The sequence below is a fragment of the Falco peregrinus genome, chromosome Z, assembly GCF_023634155.1.
Source record: "Falco peregrinus isolate bFalPer1 chromosome Z, bFalPer1.pri, whole genome shotgun sequence".
NCBI lineage: Eukaryota > Metazoa > Chordata > Aves > Falconiformes > Falconidae > Falco > Falco peregrinus.
The window spans coordinates 4908362-4928047 of record NC_073739.1 but is presented as its reverse complement, the minus strand read 5'-3'; the positions used below and the strand labels follow the sequence as shown (position 1 = coordinate 4928047).

General features: G+C 38.7%; 1 protein-coding gene across 14 annotated transcripts in view; it reads left to right on the top strand.

Moving 5' to 3' along the window:
* MEF2C (myocyte enhancer factor 2C) overlaps positions 1-19686 on the top strand; it is a 128162-nt gene that overhangs the window by 87406 nt on the left and 21070 nt on the right. For 5 of the 14 annotated variants that reach the window (XM_005236948.3, XM_027786053.2, XM_027786050.2 and 2 more), the window contains exons 4-6: positions 2074-2217; positions 9250-9436; positions 10578-10625. In XM_005236948.3, the coding sequence (XP_005237005.1) occupies positions 2074-2217; positions 9250-9436; positions 10578-10625 (379 nt within the window). Of the gene's footprint in view, positions 1-2073; positions 2218-2280; positions 2419-9249; positions 9437-10556; positions 10626-19686 lie in introns of all 14 variants that reach the window. The other 9 variants (XM_027786044.2, XM_027786051.2, XM_027786055.2 and 6 more) reach the window with 5 other exon arrangements.

Here is a 19686-nt window from a genome sequence, read left to right as displayed (position 1 = left end):
GAGATTTAGCCAGGGCCTGCCCATTTCTGCTGAGGGACTGGCAGGACATCGCTCAGTGGATGGTGAGCAACTGTGTTGCGCATCACGGGTCTTTTCCTTTTGGATTTTGTTCCTCTCCCACTCTCTCTCCTTTTCATTATGATCGCTGTTGCTGTTGTTATTATTATTATTTTATTTTATTTCAATTATTAAATTGTTCTTATCTTAACCCTCAAGTTTTTACCTTTTTCCTCATTCTCCTCCCCATCCCACTGGGCCAGGGGGAGTGAGCAAGCAGCTGACTGGTGCTTGCTTGCCAGCTGGGGTTAAACCACGGCAGTCTGTTCTGCTAGTTAACATTTAAAAGACAAAAAAGAGATAGGAGGGAATGGAGAAGAAGTGTAGAGAATCATTCAGGTTGGTTTAGCTTCTTAAGGCTTGATTCCAAAGAATTTATAATTTTGTCTGTGTGTCAGTAGTAGCTCACGGGATTAGAAGTGAAGTCTGTGCAGACACAAAGTTTGGACAGAAAGATCTGCACTGAGCCAGCCTACCAAAATTGCCTAAATCTGCTTCTGAGGTCCGCAACATGAGTTTGGAAGGCTCCAATCTCTTAGGGCAGATCACCGTCATTTTGCTGCGTTGATGGAAATGTGAGGTTCAAGGAGTGTGCCTCCACAAGGAGAACAGCTTTATACCTTTTCCAGGAATAAGAGGGCTCTGTTCTTAAGTCTTCGGTAAAATGCAGGAAAAGAAGCCTAATTTTTAATGAATAAATAAAATGATACAGAAACAAGGTATGATGTTATAATACTTAAGAACTTTAGCAGTGGTAAACTGGGCATTGCCATAAAGAAAATAATTAGGAAAAGTACTTTTCCAAAAAGAACAAAAACCTCAGATGAGAGGCCGCCATTCTGCAAAGGCAAAAAGAAGCCAGTTAAAGCATCCCACACGAATACACAGCACAAGCATAGCCACTTAGTAACACGAGTGCTATGTGATCTATACATTGTAACCAAGGTTGTTCGGCCAGGTTTCAACTCAGAACTTCTAACTGCAAGCTGTGTAATAAAGTTTATAGACAGCCAAATGGACTCTTTGAAGACTTGCTTCTAACATTCTTTTACTTTAATGTAGCCCATGACTGTTCTTTGGTGATCTGTCAAGGTGGATCAATTAAAAACTATTTGAGGCCAGACAACCATTCTGAATTGTTGGTTACTGATTTAATTCTGTTTTTAAGCTTTTTCATCTCCATTGTTTATCTTGATGATGATGACCATGGTTGTGAGGGCTGATTTGAGCTGCTGAACCTGAAATGCATCTGGCTTGACTTTTCACTAAGCATCTTTTTTAGCAGTGCTTTTTCCTGTGCATTAAGCTTCAGCACTGTGCATTTGTAGCACTGTATCTGGAGTCAATAAAAAGTAAACACCATGTCTAGAAGCTCTTAATCGGTATTTCACAGCCACATTAGCAACTGTGTCCTCCCTCTTGTCCTACCAAAAACGTGCGCTTAAGAATGGCAGGGCATTGCTAATGTCATCCCTTACATCCAATTCAAAGGAATAATTCAGTTTACATACTCCTCTTTCTTCTGTGGAGAATATGAATTCCTATATTGGTTGCCTTTGGGTTTTTTCATTTCTTCCTTCTGTATCATTCTTTAGAGGAAAGGCAAACACCAGGGTATTCCACTGTAAACAGTATGCAGCCTTTGCTTTTAATGTTAATTCATTTCAAATGGATAAACATGTTAGAATAGCTTCCATTTTGGGTGGGTATCTTAACCCCTTAACACTGTCGGACACGGGGGGACAGGGGGTGGGTACTAGCACAGGCACTTTGCCAGATTGCCAGCTTCATTGTTGTCACTGATTCCAGTTTCAGAAAAGCAAAGCCTGCACAGTCCTCTCTTGCCACTCGCGATTGCAGACCGACAGCATCAGCGTGGTGGATCTCTAGTCACTTTCTTTCCTTAAAGCATGATGTAAAACCTGCCACCGCTGGGCAGTTTGTGATGCTGTAACACTGCTGAGTCTTTCTTGCAGCCTGTGTCAAGGACTGAACTCTCCGAATTGTTTATTTCAGACATTGAGAAAGAAAGGACTTAATGGCTGTGACAGTCCAGACCCCGATGCAGACGATTCAGTAGGTCACAGCCCTGAGTCTGAGGACAAGTACAGAAAAATTAACGAAGATATTGATCTAATGATCAGCAGGCAAAGATTATGTGTAAGTACCCTGAGCTCCCTTTCATTTTTTTTTTACTTTTTGATATTTCTCTGAACCTGGCAGGCATTGAACAAGAAAGAAAACAAAGGTTGTGAAAGCCCCGATCCTGACTCCTCTTACGCTCTCACCCCACGCACTGAAGAAAAATACAAAAAAATTAATGAAGAATTTGATAATATGATCAAGAGCCATAAAATACCTGTAAGTACCAAAGGTTAGATGGCTGTCTGCTGATAACTGCTGCAGTAACAAACCATAACCCTTTCAGTTCTGGCTTTGTAAGGAAAACATTTCAGCTGGAAACAGGCTTTAATAGCCCAATGTATAATCAAACACTGTGGTCAGAAAATTCCACACAACGTATTTTTCTTCCAAGTCTCTGCCTCTGACACACAAAGCCTACTATAGGTGAAACTTACAGAAGGAAGTGAAATACACATATATACATTATATTCACTTGATTTACAGAACTGCTTTACCACACCACTTGCCCAAATTACACCTGAAAAATAATGATGGAAATCTTTCTTTGTGGACAGGCTAACAAACCCACAGAATACTTTCTGCGGTGATATAGGAAAAATGGTGTAGAACTGAAATTCCTTTATATATAGTAATCAGTGTGTTCCGTGCGTGTCACTTCAGTTCTCAAGTGTCTCTGCTGAACTCAGTTGCAGCACTGAAGGGTTACAGCTACTTGCTCGCTGCAGAGAAACAAACTGCATGAGAGCCTAATAGCAGGATTCAGACATGTTTGTGTGTTGGGGTGATTTTACAGCTTTGTCAGAGAATTTGCTTTGACCTCGTCAGCATTTCTTTAATGCTTTAACATGAGCTAAATTTTGTTTTAACCAAGTCAAAATTTCTAACCATCAGTCATATGCCTTGCCAGATATCTAAGAGAAATAACTCTGCATGTGCTATTTTGTTTGCACAAGACACAAGGGGAGAATACTTTGTCATTATGTTTAATACTACATTTATAAAGCTGACAAAAAAAATGTGGAGGTATGGAGGTTGTTTTTGACCCTTCTTCCAAATGTGTGTGGAAGAGATGGTAGTAAACCGAAGATTTGCCCAGGTCCAAACAAGCATCCAAATTTGCATAGGTAACTGCTGGCTTCTGAAAGAGATCATTTGGGTGTGTTCCTTCCTCATTCCCACACATAGGTTGTATGGATAGCTGCCAAAAAGGATGTCTATGTACCCAGAATGAGCAAAGCCTCTTCTGTAACTTTAGTGAATTGTGTGTAAAAAATCTGATACCTGAGCTGAGAATACCTCTCAAGGATGCTCAGGTTCTGTCTCAGGCAGTGTAAGTGTCCTTTACATTAATTCTCAGCAGAAAGATTTTCACTCCAGTTAAATAAAATTTTGAGGATGTTCTCCATCATGGCAAATGTATTTTCAGGGAAAAAAAAAAAAAAGAAAAAAAATACTTTCCCACAGACAAAATTACATAAAATTTGATAAATTAGTATTTTGAATGGCTCGTTAAGGACGCCAAACATGTATGTAAAATAGCAGGGAAGAATACATATATATTCCATCCCTTTTTATTTGCTTCTTTTGCATAACTGTTTTTCTCAGGAAAAAAAAAAAAAAGGTTCTAAAGTCACCATGAATTTTGTTTGTTATGATGGAACTCAGTTTGACAAACGATGACTGCAACATTTAGGGTGACTGTTGTAAGCTGGAATGCTTAACCGTTTTTCACATCAAAATCTTACCAATTGCCATTTCTTTCCTCTTTCAAGGATGACCTTTGTTTTGTTCAAATCACAGTGACAGAATTTTCAGCCAGATAGTATGTAACCTAGCCCTTTTTCACCTTAAAAATTGTTTGGGTTGGCCCTTCAGAACCTCTGTTTATCTCATGCTACCTGTTTTGGTTCCAACAAAACAGCACATGTTGTAACCATTTGAAATCTTAAGACATGGAAGAAAAAAAAAAAAAAAAACCAAACTTGGAAGAAAACTCATTTCTGTGGTACTGAGTTCTATCACTTTCTTTACCTCCATAAGCATTTGGGGAAATCATCTTTTCTATAAAACTAAGAAAGTTCTGGGAATTAAAAACACAGTTGATCTAAACATGGTACATCACTTTTGTCCTCCCAAAAATTAATGGACTTTCCCTCTGGTTTCTTTCATTAAATTTAACATTTTGACATCAAATATAGTCCTACCTGAGCTATTAACTTGGTGATTAACTTGCTTTTCTGAGCTGTATTTTGGGTACAATGTAACTTCCTACCTTGCAGAGATGTTACAAGGTCCAGTGTATTATGTTTTTATGAAAATTACTTCAGAAATGCTTCAGAGATATGGAACTGCAAAATGTTACCATTTCTTTTAATGTAAGACAGGATATCCCTTCTCTGAGTGCTTCACATGCAGAGCTCAAGGTCTGTGTGCTCCATCAAGCTGCTTACCGCAAAAGGAAGAATCAGTAGATATTCTCCCCAAATGCAAAAGGAGGTCCTTCTCTTGGCATACGCCAAGACGTAATGGGCAAGATGGAGTTCAAAACTAGCACATAGCAAAAATTTGTAAATATAAATACTATATATATAGCTATATAGCTGTATAGATATATATAAAAATACATTGTGTATTGTATATTACCTATTATACAGTATACAATAATATCCTTAACTGTACAAATGAGTGTATCTTCAAGGAAGTCAGGGAAGTCATATTCATGTACTTGGGATCATCAAAGGTGGCCAACAATGTTGGGGGGAAGAAAGCAAAATCGAACAAAAAGTCACCAAGTCAAGTCATTAAATCACTACTTACAAAATATAGAAAACAATGCAATGTCTGCGCCTGGTCTTGTAACATAATAAAGCTGCTGCCAAATGAAAACAAAATTGGCTTTTGCTCCTAACAGCTAGGGCCAATAATGTTTCCTCAGATAATTTTCTGGGGATAAGTACTTATATTGTTCTAAAACATCTGATAATAATTAGACATTTACTTGTAGTTTTCATAAGAGTGATGAAAGCAAAGGAGACAGAAATAGTCTACTAGAAGGGAGCTGTAAGTATCTCTGTCTCTAAATAAATGAAGGCCTGGTTGAACATGGGAGGGATAAAAACAATATTTAACACAGAATGTTTGGCCCATTAGTTTCCAAGGACTTTCTGAGTCCCCAGTAGTCTGCTTTGCACAACGTACCACAGCTTGTGGAGCGTGCATCTAAGGCAGTGCGTGCTGTACACTGCTGGAGTCCTCCTAGGTGAGCCATCTGCCCTCCTTGGCAATGGTGTCCAAAGGAGAAAACAATAAAAAAATAAAATAAAAAAAAAATTAAAAAAAGGCAAAAAGTGGCAAACGACATATACATTAGAGTAAGGCTTTGCCTATGTTAGTAAATTAGCAAATGGCAAAGGACGTAACGAGGCAGCGGGAGGTGCTTATCTCTGACCTGAATTGCTTGAACAGCCCCTGGCATGCTTTTGGCACCAGCCAAATAACACTGTCCCAGACAATTTCTGAGCTCTGTTTGGTTGTTAGCCCAGGCCAGGAACAATTCCCAATTGTCAGTTTATATGTAGTCATGATGTTTTTGAGGTTGAGAAAGTTTAATAGTATGGCCATGGGCTGCTCTGTGGCCTCAGATGGCCTCAGTTCCTAAGCAAGTTTGATTTACTAATATAGATATTATGCAAGTGCATCATAAGCTTTAATGTCCGTCAGCCCTCGCTGGAATAGATATGCCCCGTGACTTACCACCAAGAACAGCTAGGGAATCTGCAGGAGGTTGCAGTTCTTGGTGAAGGACATAAAATACTGTAACAAAATTTGGGCAAACAGAGCAAAACTGTAGCTAGAGACTTACTGTTTATTATTGGTGCTTATCCAGAAAAACTTCTCCCTATAACCTTTGACTCCTGAGGAGAAAAAATAAAAATACTGTATTCCATATATAGTGTGTATTGTACTGCAAAGCAGAGTAAACTGACTTTGTCCTGATAAAACTGCCTACGAAATACTCTGAAAGGAGATGTAAGTATATCCGGACAGTAGGTAAAATGGTGAAAATGAAACCATTACTACAGAAATTAAGAAAATAATTCAACTAATATTAAAAAATATTTTTAAGATGAAAGCTAAGTAGTTGATTCAGTGACTTTTGCTCCAGTGATGACTTGTTAGACTGGAATCCACAAGGGCAACCAAGACTGGAGCTCTTTTGCGCTACGCTAACATAGAAAAATAAGATTCCAGCCCATGAAGGGTTTGGTTTGTACATGGAAGAATGACAGAGCACAATGATGAAAGCAGACAAGCCTGCTGAGGATTGGCAAGACCTTCAGATTTGCATTTGTACCCATGTTTTAGTTCGGATAACAGAAATTGGGATTAGGAAAATCAGTTAAGAAAATAGAGGCAATGTTGGTGCCTGCCCAGGCTCAGAGGGCAGACTTCACAGATCTTGTGACAGAAGCGAAGAAGACATTTTGCAAAGTGCTCCCCAGTGGACAACATTCCATCTGACATGGGCTGGCACACAAGCAGGCAAGATCATGTGCTCAAAGCTACCAGGCAGAGACACCACCACAGCCCTGAACGTTGCAAGAGACTCTGTGTTGGCTTATTCATGTCTCACATTGGGCTGGAGGTGGAGCTAAGACATCTATCCTCGTGTGAATTCACTGGCTAAAACCTTTTGAAAAGGCAGAAACCAGCAGCAGCAGCTGACTGGGAGCTTCAGGAGCAACCATGAATTTCTGACTTACATGGGATTTGGGAACCTTTTGGTTCCTTCTGTGGCCAGTGAAGAGAATGCCTTACTTCAAAATGTTCCTTCAGGTTGACAATATGTTTAGATTATTCTGTGTGAACCTATTTCTAAGGAGCCTGGACCTCAGCTGTGACATACACTGGTACTCTGTGTGCTACATACTTTGTAAATTTTCCTTTGAGAGACAAGCCACACATGCAGCTAGCAGGCTGGACTTCAACTGCAAGAACATCTGCAGGCAGAAATAAAAAAAAAAAAGTTGCTTCTGAAAGAAATAAAGAACATACTTCAGCAATTACATTTTTCACCACATAATCATTTATTCCCTTTTTTCTGTTTGTGAGACACAAACACTGGCATGTTTCAGGACCCCTACACAGACTCAGCAGCACATGTAGTTTCGCTCCTTGCACACTGAACATGTAGATTCCCAAGTCACCTCTCTCCTGCCCTTCCCACCTCTACTTCAACCAACCAACCCTACGGAAAACACAGCCCTTGGGGTGCACGTCAGCTTCTCGGCAAAGGGGAGGGATGGCGTGCGGCCCCCAGCTGGGGAGCAATGCCAGCAGGTTCATCCACTCAAACACCCCACCTCACCCCAGACCTTGTGCCAGGGCCATCTCTCACAGTATGGGCTACGTACAGGGTTTCAGAGCTAAATTAACACCTTGAAATAAGTCCCGAGGCATTTGTGTAACGTATCCTTCACATCGTACCCTGAACTGAAATCTTGCTGTGTGTTTCAGTGGTTAAGACAAGTAATTCCTCTGTATTTAGAGAAAAGTTATGTCTGCCCCTAGAAAGGGGAGGAAAAAAAAAAAAAGAAAAAAAACAAACCCTAAGGGATAACTGTAATTTGATGGCCAGCGCTGTAATACGCAGGGCACAGCCAACAGCTCTGGCCAGCCAGAGAAGAGATGAGTGGGTGGCACAAGGTCAGGGCGCCTCTGCTGCCTGACACAGCAGATTATGTGTCCCATTCTCAACATACTCCCTCTAGGTCCTTGAAGTCTTACCAGTAATACCAGCTGCCAACAACAAAATCAAAATCTGTGAATTCCTCCCTCTGAAGATGTTACGAAGCTGGTTTGAAGAATTTTTTGACGGGTTTAGACTCCTGAAGCTTATAAGATTTTTAAATAGTAGATTAAGGGGGACTTCATTTGCATTTGGGTATTTGAATATTTTATATTGTATCAGGTAATTCTGATAAAGTTTTATTGCCAGTCACAAAGGCAAGATATTAATTATTTTAAAAACAAGTAAATTAAATACAGAGTTCTAATCTATTTGGATGCCACCAGAATGATAAATTTTAAAGAAATCCCGGCAACTGCCACCCAAGAAAATCCCAACCGCCACACCCACCAATCCACCGGAAAAAAAACTGTGTTGGGCTTTGTAAAAGCATAATAAGAATCAAGTGCTGCATCTCCTCATACTCTGTGTCACAGCAGTTCATAATCTGGTTCTTTTTTGGCAGGGATTCTTGCAAACAAAAGTGGCTCAAGAGAGGGTCCTGCCTTAAAGTATGAAAACAGTACACTGAAAAGGTGTCACCAAATGCTAACACACCCCACAAACACACACCCCACACGCACACAAAACAAACAGCCAAAAATCAACCACAAAGAACACAAAAACTGGTGTGTATCTGAATTTCTTGTATTTGCTACCTGTCCCTGCAAAGAACCTTGTTTCTCTTAAGCCCTTGCAGGCTAAGATAGAAACTTTTAAAAAAGTAATTTACTGTGTTGGTGCCTTTAACCAGATTTGGGATCATTCTGGTTGCTAAAGCAACATAAGCTGAAATTAAAGTTTTCCCTTTGCATTCCACCCTTTCTAATTTTTCTCCATGCAATGAAGTCATCGTAATCATGTACCTTTGATCTTGCAGTCATCTGTGACACTAGATTAAGATATCACAAGTGAACAATTATGACTTCATGGAATGAAAGAAAAAGAAAATTAAGCTTCATAAAGCAGGGGTTTGTTTTAAACAAAAAAAAAAAAAGAAAGAAAAAATCTTTTCAGTTCTTAAAAAGTAAATGTGCAAGCTGCATTAAAGGAAGATGGAGTCATGGTTTGAAAAATCATCTTTAAAAGCCTTGGTAACTCTTTTAAACCCTTCTCTTGACTCTTGGGGAAGGCAAGTGAGCGTAAATATTTTAACCACCGACTACAAAATATTTGAACTAAATATAGAGTAACTGTACTTGAAAGCTGTTGTGCTTCTGTACTATTCTTGTCTTTGTTTCCCTTTTTTGCTTGTACAGGCTGTTCCACCACCAAACTTTGAGATGCCAGTTTCTATCCCAGTGTCCAACCACAACAGTTTGGTATACAGTAACCCAGTCAGCTCACTGGGAAACCCCAATCTTTTGCCGCTGGCTCATCCTTCTTTGCAAAGAAATAGCATGTCTCCTGGTGTGACACATCGGCCTCCGAGTGCAGGTAACACAGGTAGGCTCTGTTCAATCCCATCCCTTTAGATGCTCTTTTATCAGCTGCTTGTGTGCCTTAGGTCACTTTAAACTGCGTCCGGAGAAACAAGAACTCTGTTTTTACCAGTCATAACAGTGCGTCCAAAATTGCTGTGTTGAAAAATCAAAAGAAGAGCCAAAGGGGTTTCTATTCCCAATTTAGAAAAAAAAAAAAAAAAAAAAAAAAGAGTTCTAGAAAAAGCTGAATCTGGACTAAGATTAAAGGAAATCAATAAAGGATAAAAGGGCAGACAATTTGCTGTTTCATAAAAAAGCAGCTTGTCTGCTTAATTCATGCAAGAGCTCACTATACCATAAAGCTTAAGGGGGCAGGGGAGAAAATGTAGGCAGCGCAAACAAGTTGAAGCAAGTAAAATAGGACACTCATTACTTAAGTCATCAGTCTAGAGGCTAAATGCAGAATTTACTATTCTTTATGCATTCATGAGTTCTTTGAAGGGTGAATGTTAGCTGAGGTCTGTACTTGAGTGCCTTGTACAGCAAGAGGCTGTGCCTTGCTCCGGTGATGATGAGGGCTCACCTCTGAGCAGGGTAAGTGGGGATTAAGTTCATTTAATCTGTCTGGCTGAAGCAACATCAAGGTCCTTAAGTGTAGCAGATTCAATGAACCATCTGAGGTTCCCAAGTGCAAAGAGAAGTTTTAAAAATCCTTAGAGTGAATGTCTAGAAGGAAATTAAAATTAGAAGCTATGTAAATATATATTATCGCTCCTGAGTTACATTCTCATTCAGGAGCGTTCAGTCTCTTCTTCCCAGTCCTATGTGGAAGTCTTTGGTTTTCTGGGTAATACTGAACTAAAGAGAGTTTTCAAATGAAGGGCTGCTATACATAACTTTCAAATATCTTTTTTTTTCCATATGCTGTGGAAGTATGTTGCGCACTGCGTATTTTCTTTGTCTTTGAAAGGCGAATGTCTTCTATGGGTTAACATTAAACATTACAATTTTATGACTGTGGGTCTGCTCCGGTGCCTGTTGAAGTCAGAGGAAAGCAGTGGTGGGTAGTGGAGCAGCCCGTTTGAAGTTAAAGAAAATGTTTTGACTGTTTGCCCGTTGTAATTTATCGTGCTCATTTGTAGTATTTCATTTCCACCCCCTAGGTGGCCTGATGGGTGGGGACCTCACAACCGGTGCAGGCACCAGTGCAGGTAAAGAGAAAAGGATTTATATTTATTTTTCTAAGTGAACAAAGGACTTCCTGAAAAGGCTGAGTCCTAAAATAGCTCCATAGAGATGATCGGCGTATCAGAAAGTGATCGGCACATCAGAAAGTGATTGGCATCGGTTTATTTCCCCCTGCTGCAGAGTGGGGACTTGGTATTTGTGCTTCTCTTATTGGTAGGACAGTCCTGTTTTCAGCAATGTCAAAAATCTTGCACCTCAACAAATTCCACGGATACAAATACCTTCACATTAGCCTTTCCATAAAAACTTTTGGGTCCGTTGCGTAGCCCTGTTCAGGTGAAACTCTTACTGAGGAGCCCTGATCCTTTCCAAGTCACAGGGAGTTTTTCCATTGACTTTAGAGGAACTGGGCATTCATTTTATGAATTTAAACTTGAGTAAAGATTTCGATACTGAGTCACTCATTAGACTTCAATCTACTGAGCACAGATTTGATTTCAAGCCCCTGCTCTAAGATCGTTACTAGTCAGCAAAATCTGTTGGCATTTACTTAAATGATCAGTAATTAACTTAAGCTTAGTTTTATGTATTTGCTTAACTCCTTTGGTACACAACAGGGAAAGGATTTTCAAAATACCCATGCAGAGAAAAAGATTAGCCCGTTTAGTCCTGCTCCCACAGAACTCATGAGAACTGTACTTGCTAAGGTCTGTGTTATCAAAGCAGTGTTGTCAGAGTAGTCCCCTTTGCTCAGTAAACTCAGTGGTTTGTTAGCAATGTCAGCAATGTTGCATTATTACAAATACAGATTACAAAAGACAATGGCAAGATTACTTTTTCAGTTTGAGAAGTAAACACGTGTTTGAAGAAAACACGCTGAGTGGTAAAACGTGGAGCACATCCAATTTTACTGGGTTAACTGCTCTCAGGAAGAACCGTATGGAAAAATAGTTGGAAGATCCATTTTGTGCACTATAAACGAAGGGTGATGTATATGCCAATTCTGACATTGTGTCATAAAATTACTTATAAAGATATTCTGTATATAGTGATCTTTTCTTTCTTGGCTCTTTTCAGCCTGCGTTAGCCCACCACCCCCACCCCTCACCCCTTTTATCTTCATGCATAGATGAGTCGTAGGTGTTTGTGGATGCATTTGTAGTAGAACTGAAACTGCACAGCATCGTATCACAAGGGCATTTTAAATGCACGCTGAAGCTCTGAGGGGTCATTCTGTATTAATTTAGGAGTAGGGAAGGCAGACCGTGGGAAGTTAGCTGTTAGTCACCTTTGTTCTCAAAAAAAAAGAAAGTATGATAGAAAATTATAGTTTTGTTAATTTTCCTTTGTTAGCCTGCGAAACACAGCTAAAGAAAGATTCATTCTGGCGATGTTAGCATTTACATCTCCTTTTAACCTCATGTGTAGTAGAAACTTCAGGAACGGCAGCGGAGGGGATGGGATGGGAAATTGATTGCCCTATTAAGGGGCTCCCTCTACCGACTCATTAAGAAATATCATTGCCTCGTTACTGGCTTCACTGTGCCTTTAAAAACATGCTGGAAAGCAATTATTGAAGAAGGCAGGCAATGTTCTCTGTTGAAAGAGGCACATACTAAAATAAAAGTTCGTCTACACATGCATTTGGCTTAATAATCCGTGTGCTTAATAAAACCTGTATATCAATACGCCAGTCGAAAATTTATATTCTTTCTAAATAACATTTTTTTTCTTGGAAATATATTAAAAGCATATATAAGCATAAGAAGAGGGATAGCTTGATTATTTACTCACCAATTAAGAATTTGTATTTCCTGCACGCAGTGTTATGCATTAAGCTCTCAAGCAATGTAACTTTGGAGTAGGCAATTGATTTGAGGGGCATACGTATGAGGGGCATTGCTAGGAATGCATCATAAATATTTAATCATACGAATAGTCTTTGTTCTTTATCTGGCAATAAGAGCTTTAAACACCATTAAAGAAGTGTTTTCTAAATCTCTTAAATGCAGAGCAGTAGGAAGAATTTGATACAGGGCTGAAGGAAGATGAAAAGGTCACTGTAAGGTCGAATCCTCTGTCTTAGTTGCATCATTCCACAATGGCACTATTTTGGACAGTCCTCTTTCTTTAGGGTGCAGAAGAATAAACATCAAAAGTTCTCTTTGTTCATCATTCTTCAGAAGAAACAGAGACCTCTGTGTTTTCTTCTATTTGGCATCTTAGAAGCTGGTAGCATGATCAGTGGTTTAATCTGTTGGGGTTCATATTTCTGGCCAAATTAGAACATTATGAATTTGCATTTTTCTTCAGTGTCCAAAAATAGCATATATTCAAAATAACATAGTCCAAGAAGAAGACTCTAAAGAGTTTCATTTCTGCCATTATAAAATGAAACTACTTTTGATTACTAACACCAGGCCCCAGTTTCTGAACTACTTTAACAAATTACATTATAACAAATTGCATTATAACTGCAATATCAGAAATGGAAAAAAGATTAGTTAAGCCTGTGTTTTGAGAAGTATGTTATTTTGTTGGTTTGGATTATTTCAAGTAATAACCCTGAAACCATCCACAATTTACCTTGGGAGTCAACCCAAGACATAAATAGAACATAAATGACTACTTCTTTATTATCCTACACAACTAAATACCATCAGTGGTATTTTTAAGTTAAACCAAGGTTATGTCAGGTTTGTTAAAGTAAATTTGTTCTTAGCCAGACACTGATTGAAGAGTTTCTATCATGTGATAGGAGCAACTGCCAACAAAATTCGAGGGAACTTCACATTTAGTATAGTTGCTAAATTATAAAACCAGCAATGTCTCCAACACTGTTCTCTCAAACCAAAGACTTTTGATTGAAACAGAATAAGAACTTTTTGGACCCAAACTGGTATGCATTAAAACTATTCTAGTTTACCCCATAACTAATATGAAGACTAAGTGATGTTACCTGTTTAGACAGCAGACTGTGTGTTCTTTTTTTTTTTTAGGGAGCGTGGTCTTTAACAAAACCACTCAACAGTAACTTAACAAGAAATAAATAATGTCTGCAAAGTTTTAGTACTGTAAATTATCTGAGCTCAAGTTTTATTCAGTGGCTTATTATTTATATTGAAAGCCTAATAAAAGATTAAAAAATTTAAAAAGTTTCAATAGTTCTAAAATCAAAATACAACAGTACTAGTGAACACCTTTCTTTGCATCTGTACTTTAAACTTTTGTTTTTCAAGCTGAGTTATGTTTTTAGATTGAGTTACATTTTTCATTTTTATACAGTTTACAGATTATGACATTTTGTATTTCATAATTAAGGTTTCTTGTGAATGGAATAAGCCCATCTAAATTTAAAAAAAAAAAAATTTATGTTTTAAACCTGTAATATATCTTTTAATAATATATAAATATGTAAATAATCTGTTTAAACCTGTAGTGTTTTAAAAATGTAAATAATAAAATCAAAAGGAAAATTTAATCTCAAGTTTTAAATCCAGGATGGGTATAATAAAAAATGTACTTGCTTTAATTGTTTATTCACTTCCCGTAATTTGTTTCACTATTTGGTTTCTCTACTGCCTCCATCTTAGTATTAATATTAAACTCAAGGAGCGAGTTACTCAAAAGTACTTGAGACTCTACAAATGCTGCCAGACGGACTAAGTGCTTGTTCTCTTTAAATCAAGCATCCTCAAACTACCTGTAAACCTGTTCTTTAAAATCATTAGAAACCAAAAAGATCAGTAGTGCATTTTGAAAAATTCATCCCTTGTCTTTTTAATAACTGAATCTTGTGTTCACCAGTAAATGAGCAGCCAATCATTTCCTTCTGGAAATTAACCACAAACTAACCGCTGTCTTCTCATCTCCTGAGGGCTGAGGTCCTGGATCTGCCAGCCACTATTACAATTTGCTAGTGCTTTCCTGCACCTTTTTCTTTCCTTGGTCATGTACCGACTGTGGGTGATTGTATTATATATTCTATAAGTATTTCAAGCTACATGGGGATATGTGTAGTAGTAGGGGGGGGTAATTTTAAGCCCTCAGAGCAGAGGCAATCTGGATTGCATCTTCTCATGAAAGAGTGATTTACCAAAAAGAAGCAATTTGCCCAAATGAGCATACAAGCAGTATCAAAAATAAACAAGGATTTCAAAGGCACCTAGTTGCATTAGTGTCTTTTGAAACTATAAATACAAATAAGCAAACTAATACTAAAAATAAAAAAATTTAATAATAGAAGTTACATAAATATTTTCCACTGTGCCCTGATACATCATGCTTGGCGTGGTCAAGAAAAGATAATTCTTATGCTGCAGGCGTTGAGTATGTTAAATAAACAAGTGAGCTTAGAGCAGTGATTCCCAAACCACAGTTTATGGGCAACCTGTTAGGACTGGGTTTGCCAGGGAGAGCAAATAATTATGTAGATAATTATTAGAGATGATTAATTGCCCTTGTCTTGTTACTTGATGTGTGCAGTTGCCCACAGACCTGTGCTCCAAAGATTGGGCAAGATGCCGTGCGAAAGTATAGTAAGCAATAGTGGCTGTCCAAGGAAGTTTACAGCCCAAAAGAAAGGACATGCTGTTATTCACAGCAGAGCTCGTGATGCAATAGTGCCACGTCCAAACAATAAGAATCCGTAAACTGGCAGGCTGGCTTAAAACCAGGGTGGGGGATAAGAACTGAGAAACATGTCATCTCTCCTTTTCTTTCTTTCCAACCATATTATCCCATTAAGTGTTCCTTTTCCAAGCTTTCCTTGGAAAGGAAAGAAGGATACGTACTCTTTTTTTCAGAAGAACCTAGAGGTAGGAGGCGCATGATAAAGCAGGAAGAACGCTAGAACGTGTCTGACAGCTCTAATACACGGGATGAAGGGAACAGCCTACCCAGCAGTACCCGAATTTTATATCTGTGTAGGCAGGCAACACAGGCCTTCCCAAAATTAAGTCCTATTTCTACCCTAAGCAACTGATCTGTTTTTACACAGCTTGTTCAGACTTTTCATGCAGGTGAAAACCACATCGGTGGAATTTCAACAATAAATTTGGAAGGGTAGATGATGCTGTCCATGTAAAATTTAAAAAATCTTGCAGTGGGTGTCATCTGCAAAGGTTGGATGTGTGTCCTTTCAGCTAACTCATGTGATCTCTTACCTGTGAAGAGATCCACATAAGCTCATTCTGAGTAGACCTCAATGAAAATCTGTGAAAATTTGGCCTTTATTAGGTTTCCATCAGTTGTGTAAGTGTTGACTTAGTAATTTATTTAGTTATTCTCTGTCTTGTCATCTGTCTAATCAACAGTGTCTCAATATTTGTATTTATAAAACGACAGCTTGAAAGGATTGAAAGGGAGAAAGCCCTAAGTTCACGTGTAATGAACAATTAAGTGAGTCATACAAACCGTGGTTCTTTGTAAGACGGGCATGACTGACTTTGTTTCCTTTATGACAAGCAGTTTCGAATGCTCCTCAGGAATAATTTGGATTCTTTAGGTAAAATCCTTTTCCCGATGAAGTCTGGGGGAATGTTACGGTTTACTTCAGTGAGACAGTTGGGGTTTTTTTTATCTGTGCGTTCTTGCTCATTAGGACACCACACTGTCTGTTGCACCCTGCAATCCATATTCTTGTTCAAATTCAAAAAATAGGAGAATGCGTTGCAAATCAGCAAACATCTGGATTTCATGCCTATCCTAAGTCCTGAAAAAGGTAGTTGATACCTCCTGGATCTGGAATGCAGCAATGACTTTACTCTGAGAAACAAAACAAGAAATTATTTTAACCTCTTGAAGCTGGGACTGCAGCCACACATGGAAGCTCCTGGCAATATTAAGTTAATGTGACAGCTGCCCTTTAACTTTTAACATGATTCCCCAATTGAGATACTCAATCCACAGATTTAATTTGTTTTTCAAATCTGTTGCAAGCTGATTTTTCCTTTGATAACAGTTGGAACAGCCTCCCAGAAACAAAATCCAGAGGAGACAGGGATGGGTTAGTTACTGATCTTTCCTTTGCATCTGCTTAAATTTCAAAAAAACCCTTAGTATTACTTATGTGCAAAACACTTTCCTTTTGTGTGCATATCTGTTCTAATAACATTGGTAAGTTAAAATATACCATTTGTATTTAATATATGTAGTCCTGAAACTTTCCTGACATTGAATGTTAAATTCTGCCCTCATCATTTTTCAATAATTGTGCATTTAACAAAAATCAACAATTTAACTTCAGATCTATGTTTATGAAAAAAAAATTGTGAACTTATTTCTAAAATTTCTTTAGGGAAGCAAGAAAGTACATTTTCAAGTAATGTGTTCTGTGTATAATTGGAATTATTTCTTGTCTTGAAATATTTTTCATTTAAAAAACATTTTTCCCTGGAATTATAGTTGATTTCAAACACCTAAAAAAGGAAATAATTTCTTATCAGCCTATAATTTGTTAAAAGCAGATGATTTGTCAAAGGCTCTCACTCAGGCAGTCGGGAGAAAGAAGTCCTCTACTCTTCCCAGGCTCATATCTTTCTCCAATATATCTTCAGAAAATATTATGTTTTTCATTAATACCGTTTTCTCTCTGACACGTCAGTTGTTTTTTCCTTTCTTCTGACTCTACAACAGCCTATTAAAAAAATACTGTTTCCTTTTTGCATAAACAGGACTAGAATGGAGCATCTTTTCAGCTAGTGTACAAGGTGAAGGAAGACACATATTCCTGATTTGCATCATTTAATTGTTTTTCTGTAACGAGAATTAACTTACAATCATAAGAGGCCAGCTAAGTCCTGAAAATGTATTTTGGAAAGGGGGTTTTCTCAGACGGGTGAGCACCAGAAACCATTTGTGCATTCTACACGTTATGAGATCAGGTTTATGCCAGTTAGTGCAAGAGTTTCAGAAAAGCTGTTGTGCAAGCTAGTGAGCACCACTGAAAACCACCCTCCATTTCTGGTGTTGACCTCTCCCACTAGAACAAACCCTCGAGTGAAAGATCACTGCATTCTTCATGCAGAGCATGGACCAGCCTTTGCAAATGTGAGCAGTGAGTGAGGAGGGGGCACCACACCATGTCAGGGACATTGCACTGTGCCGGCTCCTCACAGTAGCAGCTACACCACCAGTGACAGGGGCAGGGTAGATGTTTTAGCGTGATAAGACACTTTGAAATGACTCTCTGATCCCTAACGTTTTGTTTGGACCTCACTTAAAAATTTGCAACACGCAGGAATACAGTTGTGATGCTCATTGTGCAGTGCCCACATGTTTGAACTATGGATGTGTGGTATTTATAAAGCACAAAACTGAAGACTACTGTGCAATTTTCTCAAGTAATTTTTCTCAATAATTACAACTTAGTTACTGTGCTGATCGGATGAAGCTTCATGTCAAACAAGATAATTTGAAATATGTGGGTTCTGAGATAAGCCTAGCTACTGATAAATAGCCATGTTAGAACAAAATAGTGTTGTGGAAGTGGAAATAAATGAATCAATGCAATCAAATGTAAACATATAGGAAAGATGGTATTTCTTTATTGAAGCTATATGCTATGAGATTCCTGAAATGAGATGCCATTAAGGAATTATGAAAGCAAAGAGTAAGATGCTATGATCAGACAGTGTAAGAATAGAAGTATACTGACAATAATAAGAGTACTGCAAAATTAAAAAAACAAAAAAACAACACAAACAGGATGTAGACTTTGATTATCTTTTGCTCTGTTTGCTTTTTCAGAAAAAAGAAGGGAGGAGTAAGGATGTAAGTATGGACTAAGTAAGGAATAAGGATGTTCATCCTTGAAGAAGGAAGAGCACTCCTCGTGCTCACAGTGTATAGTTTGCAACAGACCCTCACTGCCTGTGAGATGTACCCCTATTCCAAAAGTTGCAAGGAGGGGGTCCAGAGGTTGTGCTGAAATACCCACCTGCAACCTGGGAAACCTAATTGCAATAGGAAATGTTTTGAAGGGTTGCTCACAGTTCCTTATCTGGGTAGCCAAAGGCTAATTCTGTAGGCAGTCACATGCCACTTTTACATTTATTTTATTAAGGTGTGAACTCCTAGACTAAAGTGGGAGAATGTTTAGTGCAAGAACTACTTCAGAAACATTTAAATACGGATCTTATTATAGCAACAAAACATAACTGCAATGTGGGTGATCAGGTTAGTTTGCCACGTACTTAGTTATGCACTTGACTCAGCAGTAAATTATTTGCATGAAGTGCAATGGTCTGTGATACACAGGTCAAGTTTCTGTTCTCATGGTCTTTCATTCTACATCTAAATAACCTCATCCATTTCTCCATTTGGCTGAAAAAGCATCTCAGATTTTAAGCCTCCTAGATTCACGGCATAGCCTTAGCTTTCCAGAAGTGTGTTTTGCAAGTCTCTTAAGTGGCCAAAAAGCCACTTCTTTCCTTGCAGCTTCTGCCTGAGAAGCACCACCTCTGTCCAAAAGGAACTCTGAGCCCTGTTGCTGCAGTGTGGGATACACCTGCCCTTTTTATCTCCACATAGAGTAGATTGTAAGGATGTTCCAAATCTTATATGGCACCAGCTATACAAATATAAATATAAATGGTTAGAAATAATGTTGGCTACTTCATCCATGTAAACACTTCATTAAGGTAGTTAGTGGTACTCGGTGTGAAGATTTGCAGAGGAAGAGTTGGTGTTTAGCTCTTTCATGATGAGGAACGTGCCGCCAGGACACCCTGCGGCAAGGGGCAGGCAGGGGTAGACCTACCCCAAGCACCAGGATCCTCCATGTGCTTGGGTGTAGAGATGGGCCAGGACATCAGCCCACAGGTGTGGGTCCGGGTCAGGCCCATGAGGAGAACCATAAGGCTGGTGAGAGGACTGTTCATGACACCAAACATGAGAGTTAGCAGTAAGACCCATATTGTCTCAGTAAGCAGGACCTGAGCCTAAGTACTTGAACCCTCCAAAGGACGTAGCAAACCTGAAAAATGTGAGCCGCAGGACAGAGAAGTCACTTTATTTGTAACATACCACCAATACAAGCAGATTGTACACACAGTTTTCCTTGGAAAATCTGATGAGACCATT